The following is a 15177-nucleotide window of genomic DNA, read 5'->3' as shown; positions in this document are numbered from 1 at the left end:
TTTTCTTTTTAAAGGGGCAGAGGGAACTACGGGAGTGACCTTAGGAAAACCTGAATCTTGCCCTCACCTCCCCTTAAGGGCTTCTCCAAAGCTGAAGGGAATAGTAGATCTCCCCTCAACACCCATGGCAGGTTTAGGGATCTAGGGTAAGACAAAACCTATGCACATGACCAGGCATTAGTGCAAGACCCTTGAGAAGCAGTCACACCTAGTGGAGATAAAAGCTGACTATCAGCAAGAGAACCCACAGTTTCCTGAATGTGGTATGGGTAAAGGTTCAGGAGAGTATGTAAGAAGGACTAATATTTGGGGCAAAAAGGAACAGAAGAGTGTCAACTGCCAACTAGAGACTGATAGATAACAGATCTTATTAAGTACCTCATGTGGTGGGGGAGGTCATAGCTGAAGATTAGCTGGAATGTTCATATCTTACCGCAGTCATAACAAAATATCACAGATGGGGAGGGAGGAGCTTAAAACAACAGAACTCTATTCTGTTACAGTTACTGAGGCTACAAATCCAAAATCAAGATGCTGGCAGGACTATGCTCCCCTGAAGGTTCTAGGCAAAAATTCAACGTGTTGGCTGGTGGCAATTCTTGCTGCTCTTTGACTTATAGGAGGATCATGCCAAACTCCACCTCTGTTGTTGCATGACCTTCTCTGGGGGTGTATCTGTTCTTATGTCCTTATACGGCCTTCTTTTTTTTTTTAAGATTTTATTTATTTGAGAGAGAGAGAGAGAGTACAAGCAGGGAGAGCAGCAGAGGGAGAAGGAGAAGCAAAGGGAGAAGGCTCTACTGAGCAGGGAGCCTGATAAAGGGCTCCATTCCAGAACCCCAGGATCAGGACCTGAGATGAAGGCAGATGCTTCCCCGACTGAGCTACCCAGGCGCCCCTCATATGGCCTTCTTATAAGGACATAGTCAATGGATTTGGGACCCACTCTATTCTAACATGATCTTACTTTAAGTAATAACATCTGTAAAGATCCAATTTCCAAATAAGGTTACATTATGGGGTTCTGGATAGACATGGATTTGAGGACACTCTTCTGACCAGTACAGCTGGGACAAAGGACATCTTAGGAGATCCTGGTATAGAACTGGGACTGGCCATTATCCCCTTCACCAGGAAGGATGCTAAATTGTGCCTGGGAATGATTGGGTGTGCCTGGAATTAACCAAGGTTATACTTTTTACTCTGAAGTGAAATGGGTCATATAAATACAAGTTGAATTACAGAAAAACTTAGGAAATTAAATGAAGTACAAATCTGTATGTGGCTTGAAAATATTGCTTCTGCTACCTATGTGAAAGATATATACAAAACAAAACAAAAAAAGTTATGATAGGGTAATGAAATGACGAATGGATCTTTCTGTAATGATGTCAAACTGTTGTGTTCAAACTGGAAGAATGATGCTTGTCATTGCCTGGAGGTGGCAGAGGTGGTGTTACCTAGCAAGGCTTGGGCATGTCCCTCTGGAAGCCAGAGTTCCCAGAATTTTCTCCTCCTATGGCCTGGGCCATGTTCTAAACCTAGGAAAAGATTAATACATGTGGCCAATTGATTTTGGAAGTTCCATGTGAGAGTTGCTAATAAGCAGCCATGTGACTCTGGGTAAGTCATATTCCCTCTCTGGGCCTTTGTTGTTCTTTCTGTGAAATAAAAGAATTAGGCTTAACCATCTCCAAAATCACTCCCAATTTGTTGATTCTGTGATTCTTTGATTTTAGGTATAGGTATAGGTATAGATATAGTGTGTGTGTGCATGTGTGTCTGTGTGTAAACAAAGGTCAGAGTGCTGAGGGACAGAGCCAAGATGGTCTTTTCTGGGGATATGGCCCCAGCCTCAATAGTAGATCTCTGGGACATATCCAGAGCTCATGTTTACCTTTGCTGCCTCTTCTTTCCTTTCCTACCCACCTCAGAGGTGGGTAGGTTTCTGTGATCTTAACATCTTCACCACCATTCATAAATAGAATTAATAAATGGAATGCTAAATGGGCACGAGGCATTGCTAAGCACTTTAAATGCATTATATATTTCATTCATTCATTTCAGTGATGTTACCGAACTCATTTAAAAAAATTTTTTTAAAGATTTTATTTATTTATTTGACATAGAGAGAGAGACAGTGAAAGAGGGAACACAAGCAGGGGCAGTGGGAGAGGGAGAAGCCAGCTTCCTGCTGAGCAGGGAGCCCGATGTGGGGCTTGATCGCAGGACCCTGACCTGAGCTGAAGGCAGATGCCCAACGACTGAGCCACCCAGGCACCCCTACCAAACTAATTTTACAGATGAAAGAAATAAAGCTTAGGAAAGCCCAAATATCACTGTCAGTAAGGAGAGGAGCCAGGATGTGAACTCATGTCTGGCTGATTCCAGGAGTGCATGCTTGTACACATGAGTCCCAGAGAAAAAGTACCACTGCTTGAAGATCATGAAGTGTTACACACAGAAGGACTTAGGCTGATCTCTGTTGAGGCCTAATGAGAAAACTGTGAGGGTCTCTAAAATATAAGCCCAGACCCGGACAAGACCTGATTGCCTCAAACAGGCATGGCTTCTGGATGCAGACCAGACTTCACTAGGAATGGTTCTCCCTTGGCCTTGCCACCCTAGTTTTACTCACACTTCCTGCCTGCAATCCATTAGGCCGGAACGTGACTTTTGTTATCAAGGCACAGATCTGCGTCGACACTGCCATGCTATTTATTCAGCCTCATGTGCTAGACATCTTGCCTTTTCCTGATGAGTACCTAGAGCTCAGGGCCCCAAAAAGCTGAGTAGGCTTTGTCAAGCACACATATAAACTTGGCAAGACCCAGGCCTGACTGAGTTAGCCAGTAAAAATACAACGAGCCACCTTAGATTCAGATAGTTTATTACTTACCTATACAACGAAAGAACGAATGCATTAAGGTGCTGATGGCCAGTGGTCCTTGTCCCACAAATCATAACAGAGAATATTGAAACAGAAGGGGCCAGATGTAAGTTGTGGGATAGCCAGCTGCTGAGAAGCCCGTTCTAGATGGCAGCCAAGTGATTCTTATATTCTGCAACTCTGTTCTGAGGGGGTAGGGCAGAAAGCCCACACCTCATCAGAACCTAGGAGATGAGAAGCTGTCAGGGGACAGTGCCCTAAGATCCTCATAAGCCTCCCATCCTCTGCTGTTCTGGGAGGATCACAAAGCCTTCTGCTAAGACTCAGAAAAGCTTTGGTTCGAGGCCCATTGAGACCTATGTAAATACACGCAAGGTTGCGAGGGTACATGTTGGAGATATTCCCCTATAGCTTTCTCTGGTTTGAGGCTTTTTAAGCTCACCAGAGAGAAAAATAAAATTGAAAACCAAGGAATCTGATCTAGACTGATCCATAATTAGCCAAGTGACTTAACCTCTCCAGAGACTGGGTTTTTTTTTTTTTAAATCCATAAAATCATACATTTTTGTTGTTGTTGTTCGGTTGCCTTTTGTGAGGACTGTTTCCTCTTACTAGGGTGTAAACTGCACACAGGGATCTTGTCTACTTTATACACTCTTGCAGTCCCAGTATTTAGAACAGTGATAAGCACATGGCAGCGATTCAACAAACACTTGGTTGAAGGACGTGAACTGCAGGATATTATGTTGTATTCTGTTAGTATGCGCATGTGCATTCAAAGCCTTAAACCCTACTTGCAGGTCACTTGCAGAAAATTCACAGAGGGAGTCCCAGTGAAAATGACTGTACTTTTCTTTTAAGGGAGCCCAGCTTAAAAAAGCCTCAAAGTGAGTAACTGTATAAGGAGGAATGGAACGTGGCACCCAACTAGATCTTTTATTAGTGCCATTATAATAAATTCTAATGACACACACCTCTGGCATACTGCTCTTTGTAATAATAGAAAAGGGGGGAGGCCCCTCTTTTCCATTCCTCCATTCTACACCTGCCACTATCCCAATCATCCACAGGTTCCCTTTTTCTCAGCCAATGCATGGCGTAAAATAGGACAAAGTTATGGGTCACGGACCTACCCCTTATTGTCATTGTAGCAAGTCACTCCCTTCCCTGCCCTAGCCCCCACTTTCCTCATCTTTATGTGTTACTGTGACACATACGGTATTTCTCAATTATAACTAATCTGTTATGTCTCTTCTACTGATAAGTCATGGCTCAAAGAGACTGAGTGACCTGCTAAAGATTACTAATTAGTATGAGAGCCAAGCTTTCTGACTCCAAGTTGAGGTTTCTTTCCACCACAGCAGTGAGCTGCTTAGAAGAACTCCCCCCGACCCCCCATCCCCAACCCAAGGCCTTGGTCCGTCTGCTCAGTTATCTCCACGAAGGGGCAGGGATTTTCGCTGGCTCGCTCCTTGCTCTAATCTCAGCTTCTACAACCCTACCTGGCACATAGCGGGCACTCAGTATATATTTGTTGAATGAAAAAAAAAAATGATTAAGTAGAGGCGCGCCACAGTGCGTCCTGCCATTTCTAGCAAGTCTCTGCCTCTTTCTGGATTTCACCGGTCCCCCACCTCTGCTGTCCCTGCCCCGCGCACGCTTCGTTCCTCCCGCCACTAGACTGCACTGTGGCAACGCACCCCACTCAGCAGGGAGTGGCGCCCTTCTTGGCCCGGCTGAGCCTTGGCTGGTCGGAGGGCGGGGCGCGAGGAACCGGAAGTGTCGGAGCCCAGCCGCCGCCGCCGCCGCCGCCGCCGCCGCCGCTGCTGCCGCCGCCTTTAAGTGCCGTGTTCAGCGCCTGGGTTACCACCGGCTCGGTCGCCGAGGAAGCCGCCGCAGCGGGGTCGGGAGTGGAGGCGGCGCGGCATGAAGCGGCGCAGGCCCGCTCCGTAGCACGCGTCGGGACGCTCCGGGCGGGGCCGGGGGGGAAGGTGCAGTATCCGCCCCCTCTCCTTCCCCTTCGCCCGCGAGGCCTGGGCCCCAGCCCGGCCGCCCCGCTCCGGCTCACGGAGGAGCCGCCCGGCGCGCTCTCCGGGTTAGCCCGGTTTGCGGTTTACCCGGCGCGCCGCCCTGCGCGGGTCCGAGCTGGTGGCGGGGCCCCCGCTTGCCGGAAGAGGAAGCCGAGGCTCCGAGATTCCGAGTCCACCAACGTTCACTGGGCGCCCCCTGAGCGCTGGGTGCTGGCCTCCGGACTTCCACGTCCGTTACCTTAATTGAGCCTCGCTGGGGTTGGGAGCCGGGCATTGCCCGGGCTTGCAGATGAGGAAACGGAAGCCCGCAGAGCCGAAGGGATCTGCCTCAAGTTCGACTGTGGCGGATCGGATTCGGACTGAGATTTTTCTGATTTCCCAGCCGGTGTTCTTTTCCTTCCTCCTGCCTCACTCTAGGTCGATTCCCTCCCTGCTCACCGGCCCCTTCTCATTCTATTTCACCCCCCTCCCCGGGGGGCAGGATAGATACATTTCTTCCTCCCACCCCACCTTTCCCCTCACACACTTCTCCTGAGACTTCTAAGACTTGGCATCCCCTCGTTCTCAACATTCTCTGTTAGCTCTATCCTCTTCTTCCCCATTCATAGCTTTCAAGATCTTTGCCCCAGTTAGTGATAATGAATCTCTCAACTAGCTATGGACCCTGAAGAGTGAAATAGCTAGGCTTCAATGAGGCGTGGGGTGTTCAACTGGACGACTGCTTGGCTCTTGGATTAAAAATAAGAATGGCAGTTGAGTACGTCCAGATTCGGGAGTTCTGAAGCTATCCTGTAACCCAAGATGCTCTTCTCTGAGTGAGGGGCTTAGTGCATGGGACAGTGTCTTGACATCGTAGTCCATTGTTCTTAGGCTAGCATAACCACTGTCTTCCCTCCATTTGCCCCTGAGCTTTTCTCACCACATCTCTCTCCATCACCTACTTGGGCTATGAGAGCCCAGAATTAAAGCTGATAACGAAGTAACAAGTGTAATCACAGATCCTTTTTTTTTTTTCTTTTACTAAGCCAGAATTCCAACAACTTAATGCTTCCTTTTATGGAAAAGTTACCTAATTCAATTATTTTCAGACTGCAGCTAAAAAGGAGAGGAGCAAAAGTGGAATGCACTTAAAATGGATAGCACATTCTTGGTCTTAGGAAAAAAAATGATTAAATGCAAGTTAATTTCCTTTCCACGAAAATGGCTTGTTTTATAGTTCCTTTTGGTTGTTCTCTGAGTCTACTCTGTCTCCAACCAGCTCAATATGTATTATGTAAAATAATACGAATGTATTACTAATGTAAAAGCAGGAACAGGACCAAGCACACAGAAATAAATATTAGTAATCAATCGTCTGTCATTTTTGAGGATTTGTAATACCCACCTGAGTAACCTCACATTTGTGTGCCTTTTATACTTTGTAAAGTTCTTCCGTAATTTTCCTTTTAATGTACATCTAGATGTCAGGATTTACACTATTGTTAGGATATCCTTTTGAGTGAATTTAGGGTATACATTTCTGGGATTTTAAAAAAATATAATTTTAATAATCTAAAGTACAGATACAAAATAATTCAGGCATTCTATATTACACCAAGAAGAATATTTCTATACTAGTGTTAATATCTATTTGGGACTTTAGATTTACTCTTTTTGGCCTCATATGATCCATTTCAATAATGATCAACAGCCTTATATCTTATTTCATTATCCTGGTGAGCAGGATTGGATGGTGAGAAAAGGAAAGACTCCTGTGAGAAGAGAGCAAGATGAGCAGAGGGATCTATGCTTGAAGTTGAGTCACTTGAAAAAAGGTCTCTTTGAATGTGGAAGAGATCTGAGCAGATGAAAATACAATCAGGTAGGCACGAGGGAAGGGCCTTAAGTGAAGAGGTAGGTGGGGCAGTGACATACATGCACTGTGCTGAAAATGTATGCTGATTCTCTTCTAATTTTTGAAATTAGAACTTTGTTAATGTATTTGAATATATGGTGTTATGGAAATCTGGAACTTAAATGATTTTGTTACACATTTGTGTAAATTACTAAAATAGCCTAGAAAACATGGAATATTCACTTACTATAAGCAGAATAGTAGAATGTCATTAGAACCGTTAAATTTTGTATGTGTGTGTGGAGAGAGACAAAAATAGTCCAAAGACCTAGTACAGTTTAGGGAGAGCAGGTAATTGGCTATTAATGAGTGCAAGCTAATGCAGCTTTGACATAGGAGAGATGTCAAGTTGGTGGTAACTCGGGAAGCTGGGCAGTAAGCCTTGTGAAATCTGCCTGCTGAGCTTCCTGGTTCTATTCCCTAGCCTTATTCTTGTGAGCAGTGGTTTGGACATGAAGTTCCAAATTTAACAAATAGGGAGGTGAGGATAATAAGCATGGCTTGCGTAGCTTTTTCTCTCAGTTGTCTCTAATTCTGTTAGAAATCAAACTAGATCCACTGACATATTTGATAGAAAGTAGGCCTCCTATTGGCTTTTAGATGGGCAGGCCCCCATGTCCTATACTGCCACTTACTATCCGTGTGCTAAGTAGCAGTTGAGCCAAATGACTTTTTCTCTGCTGAGCTATTTGAATTTTGGTCCTTGGAGGTAAATGCCCAATTATAGTAATGTTACAGGTTGGATACCTAATATAATTCTTGAATGAGTTTTCTGGTCACTTTTGCTACTGTTACATTGAAACTGATAGTATGATTCACTGTAGCATAAAAAAGACACTATCCTAGCCACACAGTTCAGTTCATTTTGCATGCCATAGTGCTTGCCTGGTGGACTTAATTCGCAACCCCCACCTGCTAATTACTCTTTCTCTGTGGTTGGTAGTTACTGTGGACTCTTGTTAACCTGGGAAATTGAACTTTAAAAAACGACATATTAAATATGCAGCCATGCATTGATTGTTGTTCTAGAAGTAGTTGCATAAATGTAAACTGTTTCTCTCTCAAATCCACAGATTGCTTCAGAATTTTTGTTTGTGTTGCTTGTTTTTGGTAGTTTCACAAATAATGCATTTCAGAATCTCACACAGTGTCTTGTCATAAGAGTTCTTGTTATTTTTTCTGTTACATCACTGCTTTAAATGCTGAAATATTGTTTAAATATTGAAAGATAAAAGAAAATACATCCTTTTCTGAATTTGTAAAGTGACAAGAAACATCATTAGTAGGTGAAATATTGACACTGTTCTGGGGTTGAACTGGGAAATTGGGTTCAGATTTTTATCAGATATCAGTAGTACAAACATTAAATGCTTTTTTTTTTTTTTTAAAGATTTTATTTATTTATTTGACAGACAAAGATCACAAGTAGGCAGACAAGCAGAGAGAGAGAGGAGGAAGCAGGCACCCTGCGGAGCAGAGAGCCTGATGTGGGGGGCTCGATCCCAGGACCCTGGGATCATGACCTGAGCCAAGGCAGAGGCTTTAACCCACTGAGCCACCCAGGAGCCCCAAACAATAAATGCTTTTTGCATAAACTTCACCTAATTAAAGCTGCTTGAAGATAGTATCTTTTTTCTCCCATTTAATCATGAAAGTAAAAGTTATATAATTTGAAATAATAGTTACATAAATTATTTATAGTCACCAGAAGTAGTCAGAAGATAGTGATATCTAGGCAAGAGCAGAAACCAAAGAAAAATGTACTACGCAGTTCTATCTTTTGTTGTTTGGAGTTCCACTTAAACAGAAACAGTATTTACATTATCTTGGTAAGTGCCCTAGGAAGCTTATTGCAAGTACATTGTTTGCTGCAATTTTATTACTGTTCTAATTGCTTATGATTATTTCTGTTAACTGAAGTCAGCGTTTATCAAACGTGTTACTTTTTTAAGTGCAAAAACACTTCACTCCTTGAGCACATTTAGATTCACTATTGACATGCTCTTGGATGGAGCATAGCAGCCAACTGGCATATGGCCTGTTTCCTCCCAGTGTGGGAAAGAAAAAAGGAATTTTTGGCAAGAGATATGTAAGGACAGCCTTTTATAAAAGTTCCTAAAGGGATTTATAGTCACAGTGAAATAGACATGACCTCAATTTTTAAAAAAAATCTCCTTTTTAAACTGAACACAGAGAAGGTGGAGCTATTCCTTTTCTTACTAGGTTTCATTGCAACTGTGCTGAAGAGCATTTTTTTTCTTGCCCCTTTGGTGGGGGAAGCACTATCAGACTGTCATGCCCATTAATATAAAAGAAGGCAGACCTATGAACAACTTCATGTGCCTTATTTTTCTAGGAAAATGCAACATGGCAGCAGCGATGGAAACAGAACAGCTGGGTGTTGAGATCTTTGAAACTGCAGATTGTGAGGAGAATATTGAATCACAGGATCAGCCTAAATTGGAGCCATTTTACGTTGAGCGATATTCCTGGAGTCAGCTTAAAAAGCTCCTTGCTGATACCAGAAAATATCATGGCTACATGATGGCTAAGGCACCGCATGATTTTATGTTTGTGAAGAGGAATGATCCAGATGGGCCTCATTCAGACAGGATATATTACCTTGGTGAGTATGAAGTTATAGTTTCTGAAAGGAAATGCTTTCTTAATTCAAAATCTAGATACAATTGGCACTCCCAGTTTTGGGGAATAAATAATGAATCAATGATGTTCCATTAAAGGAACAAAATGCCTTTCCTTAGGAACAGTCAGATGAAGAACACAAACAATAAAATCACTCTCAACCGATGCTGCTCTCATTTTTTTCAACCAAGGTTGGTTTGGGTGTCTTTTTCCTGAGCCTATTCACTCCAGGTTTAAGGTCTGTCTAAATTAAATATATTATGCCACTGACTTACTTCTTTCTTTATTAAATTTTTCCTAAAGATTTTGTTTATTTATTTTAGAGAGAAAGAGCACACTGTGCGAGAGAGCGTGCAAGAGAGCGTGAGCAGGGGGAAGGGCGGAAGGGGAGGGAGAGGGACAAGAAGACTCCACGTTGAGCCTGTCCAGACTCAAGGACAAACTCAATCTCACAACCCTGAAATCATGACCAGAGCCAGAATCAAGAGTTGGCCTCTTAACCAACTAAGGCACCCAGGTGTCCTTTGTTTATTACATTTTTAAAAATAGGTTTATTCCTTTCTTCTAAAGTTATTTCATTCATCTACGTATATATTTTTTTAGAGATACTCTGCATTAGTCCACGTCAGTAAGTACAGATGCATTTTCTTAACAACTTAGATTATTCCATTATATAATTGTGCCATAATTACTTAACCATGCTTCTAATAAGGGGCATTTAGGTTTTTCTGTTATCCTGTTGCAAAAGATGAGGCGATAAATATCACTGTATTGGATCATTTTGAATTTGTGAATTTACGTATAGGACTAATTCCAAAGAGTGGAATTGCTGGGATAAAAGGTGTGTATATTCTGAATTTTGGTTCATACTGCGAAATTATCCTTCCAACAAGGTTAATCACTATAATTTCAGGTGAGGTTGAGCATCTTTTCACATGTTTAAAAGACATTTGTATATATTTCTCTCTCTCTTTTTTTTTTTTTAAGATTTTATTTATTTATTTGACAAAGAGGGAGACAGCGAGAGAGGGAACACAGGCAGGGAGAGGGGGAGAGGGAGAAGCAGCCTTCCCGCTTAGCCGGGAGCTCAACATGGGGCTCAATCCCTGGACCCTGGGATCGTGACCTGAGCCGAAGGCAGACGTCCAGGCACCTCAATATTTGTATTTCTTTTTCTGTGATTTATTTATAATCTTTGTGATTTTTTTTTCTTTTGATAGTTAAATTTGTACTTCTCTGTAGGTTTTGGCGTCCTAACTAGAAAGTCTCTCCCAACTCCAGGATTATGTTTCTTAAAATCTTTATATATTTTGGACTTCCTGTTTGGTTACATTGCTCTATTAAATGAAGTACTAATACTGTGCTGCTGCTACTTTTATTACCCTTACTCTGTATGTTTTACTATTTGATAGCACTAGTTACCTTTCATCACATTTTTCTTGACTATTTTTGTTTGGTTGTTTTTCTGTGAGAACTTAAAATTAGCTTGTATAGCTTCTTTCTCCTGATGTTAGTTATACTGTTGTAGGATTACATTGTATTTTTTTTTTTAAGATTTTATTTATTTGTCAGAGAGAGAGAAAGCACACATGCTGGCAGAGAGGCAGGCAGAGGTGGAGAGAGAGGCAGAGCGAGAGGCAGGCTCCCTGCTGAGCAAGGAGCCCGATGCGGGACTCGATCCAAGGATCATGACCTGAGCCGAAGGCAGCGGCTTAACCCACTGAGCCACCCAGGAGTCCCGGATTACATTGTATTTATTGGAGAAGTTAGGAAAAGTTGACAATCTTTAAAATATTGAACTTTTCAAGATAGTTGTATGCCTTTTCATTTGTTCAAGTCTTTTATATTCCTCTGAAGTTAATACTTTTTCTCTTTATAAATCCATTGTTCAAAAAAAATTTTTTAAGATCTATTTATTTATTTGAGAGAGAGAGTAGGTGTGTGTGCATGATAAAAGCATGGGAGTAGAGGGAGGGGCAGAGGGAGAGGGAGAAGGAGAGAAGCAGCCTCCCCACTGAGAGTGAATCCATCTCACCACCCTAAGATCATGATCTGAGCTGAAATCAACAGTCAGGGCCTTAACTGACTGGGCTGCCCAGGCACCCCATTTGTTTTAAAATTTTTTCATATATTGTGAACACCAAAAAGTGTGTTCCATTGTGTCATCAGAAGAGAAATAATGGGAAAAGTTTGTTTTATGCTTACATAGAACTGATGTGTGCATACCTAGAATGTCTTGAAGTTTTTACTGGGCATGTACAGAGCCAGGGAGGATGTTATGGAGCAAGGAGCAGTTTTAATTGCGGCAACTAAAATGATTGTGGGGAATAGCTCTCATTTGAAAAATAGATGAGAATCAGTTTTTTCGTATTTGAGGGCTGAAGACTCTTAGAAGGACAAGGCTTAAGGAGGATATGTTCACATTTTGTTAAATTATGATTGGTGTAGATAGGTGACTACAGTCCTGACAATTCTATAACACAGTAACTCTGGAATATACAGAATAGATTTAAGACAAAGGCAAATGCTAAACTGCATTCCAGCTCCTATCTAACTTTTACTCCAAAGGCAATACAAGCTAAGAAAGTTTAAGAACAGTTTAGGAAAATAAAGGAATATGTGAATATTTGGGGGCTCATCCCCAGCCTCTGCAAGGGCTAACATGGAAGTTACCATGCCCTTCCACAGACTACCTTCTCTGCCATTATCAGAAACACTATGCTGAAGATCAGTTCTATCCAAGAGAGTTCCTTGTTCTTCCTTTGTGATTTATTTTCTCCTTCCTTCATCTTTCCCTAGTTTTTTTGGAAATGATACCATTCTAGCACCTTTTATTGAAGAAGGGCTTTGTTTTACTTCAAGTTTTTTTCAGTTCACATCTTCATAATCATAGTTTCTATTACTTCTCTTTATGTAGCTCACTCTACACTGTTGTGATATTCACATTCAATTACTGCATGATTTCACAGAATAGGCCTGGTTTCTATTTAGTACAGGCCTCTTTACTTCATCCCTTCCCCGATAAAGGACAAAGAGATTTTTAGCAAATCACATATCAGAGTTTATTGTTTTAATGAATATACTTTCAGCTGAAATTTATTACAGACTATGGTTATAGGACATTTATAATGAAGAAAAATTAGAATTCAGTTAGACCTATATATACTTCTAAATGAGTAGTTTAAAAGCTTCAGAAAAAAAAGAAACTTAGTCATCTGCTGTTGCCACAAAGCACCCCATTTAAAATTTCATAAATCTATTGCAAACTTGTAAGAGACTTAACAATTTTCAAAAAACTAAAAATGGCAATTGTCCTTATATCATCTGAACACTTTTATGTTTGTTTTGAGAGGGACCAAGATCTGAAATGAAACCTGAGCATTTTTCTGTGAAACCTGGGTTTTTATTGAAGAAAATTTCCATGACAAATGGCATGTACATCTCCTACTTGTTAACCTTCCTGTAGAGTGCATTATGCGGCGCCTAGGTGGCTCAGTTGGTTAAGCAGCCAACTGGATTTCGGCACAGGTCATGATGTTGGGGTCCTGGGATTGAGCTACATTTTGAGCTCCACACACTGTGTGCAGAGTCTGCTTGAGGATTCTCTCCTCCCTCTACCCTTCTCCCCACTCATGCCCTCTGTCTCTCTGTAAAAATGGATAAATAAATCTTTAAAAAAAAAGATTTATGTACGGGACGCCTGGGTGGCTCAGTTGGTTAGGCAGCTGCCTTCGGCTCAGGTCATGATCCCAGCGTCCTGGGATCGAGTCCCACATCGGGCTCCTTGCTCGGCAGGGAGCCTGCTTTTCCCTCTGCCTCTGCCTGCCATTCTGTCTGCCTGTGCTTGCTTGCTCTCCCTCTCTCTCTCTGACAAATAAATTAAAAAAAAAAAAAAAAAGATTTATGTACTTACTTAGACTGTAATTGAAGTAGATTGCTATTTTTTTTTTAAGATTTTATTTATTTATTTGACAGACAGAGATCACAGGTAGACAGAGAGGCAGAGAGAGAGAGGGAAGCAGGCTCCCTTGCTGAGCAGAGAGCCCGACGTGGGACTCGATCCCAGGACCCTGAGATCATGACCTGAGCCGAAGGCAGCGGCTTAACCCACTGAGCCACCCAGGCGCCCTAGATTGCTATTTTTGAAAATAATTTTTAAATGACTGTTTTCTCTTACAGCTATGTCTGGTGAGAACAGAGAAAATACACTGTTTTATTCTGAAATTCCCAAAACCATCAACAGAGCAGCAGTCTTAATGCTCTCTTGGAAGCCTCTTTTGGATCTTTTTCAGGTAGGATTAAACACTGCTATTCCTGTGATTGGTATACATTTTCAGATACTGCCTTTACTAAGAGGCAGAAATTCAGGTGGGGTTTTATACTTGACATAGATGTGAATCAAAAAGAATTAAAGTATTTTTATATTTTTGAATGTCTAACTGTTAAAGTCCATTTAATTCTCAACATCTGAAACTAAGGGGTATTATAATTCTGATTTTTAAAACTGACTTCCCCCTGTCTTACCACCTTTCCTTCCATAAACTTGTTAGTTCTATAGTTCTCACATTTTGAGGTACAAGTTCATATTAAAAAAGTAATTATATTTCTAGAAAGCTTTTTATTTAAATCTTTAAATTGAATTTATAGTTCTGATTCTTAGTAACAGTGCTAACTTAAGGGTTAAGAAAAGGTACTAAGTTCAGTTTTTGTTTATAAATGTAGAATTCAGTTTACCTAGAATCAAAGTTTAAGGGTTATTTTTGTTTAGTATTGTTTTTTCCCCTCAATATTTTATCTTTAGACAAAAAGCAAATAGTCGAAAACACCCCAAGAACAAGATAATAATTTGGGTGTAATTGTTTGCCCATTTGGTTCTCATTTATTATTTTACATTGAGTATTTCCTTATTAAACAGTGTTTTAGGTTAAATGAACCAAAATGTGATATTAAGAATTAAAAAAATAATTACCATGGTAACTAATCATTTTGACTAACTGTTTTTCAGGGCTGTTGTTTTTCCCATAGGCTTATGACTTTTCTTTAAAACAGAAAGAACTAAAATAATGGTAGTTTCCTCATGGAAGAGTTTGGAAATTAAGAAATCAAAGTTGTATTTTATTTTAAACTTTTATTATGGAAAGTTTCAAACTAATAGAATCATACGTGATTATCAGTAATTATCAAATCCTGGCCATTTGCATTTCATTGTAGACCTGCCAGTCCCCCTACGTAGTCTCTAGCCGTACCTCTTGGATTATTTTGAAGCTGAGCAAGATAAGTTGTTTCATTCTTAAATAAATCAGTGTGTGTCAAAGGGTACAGATTCTTTTTAGACATTATCACAGTATCATTATCATAACTTACACAATTGTTAATCTTCTCCTCATATGAAATATTCAACTAGTGTCCATGTTTCCCTGATTTTTAACTACAATTTTTATACTTGATTTGTACTAATCAAGATCTAAATAATATTCATATTTTATAATTGATTAATAGGTCTGTTTTAATTTATTGATTTACCCTCCATCCTTTTTTTTTTTTTTTCCCCATTGCACTTTATCTGTTAAAGAAAGGTCTATTTTTGCTGGTTGTTTATCCAGTGGTGGTATTTGATCTATTTTTTTGGTCCCCTGCATTTTCTGTAAATATGAATAGGTAGTTAGATTTAGAAACTTGATCGGACCCAGGTTTGCTTTTTTTTGAAAGCAGGGTCTTGA

The 15177-nt window shown here is 40.9% G+C and overlaps 1 protein-coding gene across 3 annotated transcripts in view; it reads left to right on the top strand.

Annotated features, from left to right (window-relative positions):
- Positions 1–4669: 4669 nt before the first annotated feature.
- Positions 4670–15177, top strand: part of DPP8 (dipeptidyl peptidase 8) — a 66107-nt gene continuing 55599 nt past the window's right edge. For 2 of the 3 annotated variants that reach the window (XM_047736490.1, XM_047736493.1), the window contains exons 1-4: positions 4670–4881; positions 6644–6781; positions 9171–9440; positions 13637–13749. In XM_047736490.1, coding sequence (XP_047592446.1) covers positions 6745–6781; positions 9171–9440; positions 13637–13749 — 420 coding nt within the window. In that variant the 5' untranslated portion in view covers positions 4670–4881; positions 6644–6744. The other variant, XM_047736491.1, reaches the window with a different exon arrangement.

The sequence above is a fragment of the Lutra lutra genome, chromosome 7 (genome assembly GCF_902655055.1).
Source record: "Lutra lutra chromosome 7, mLutLut1.2, whole genome shotgun sequence".
NCBI lineage: Eukaryota > Metazoa > Chordata > Mammalia > Carnivora > Mustelidae > Lutra > Lutra lutra.
Note: the sequence above shows the minus strand (reverse complement) of the source record. Positions and strands in the feature narration are given on the sequence as shown.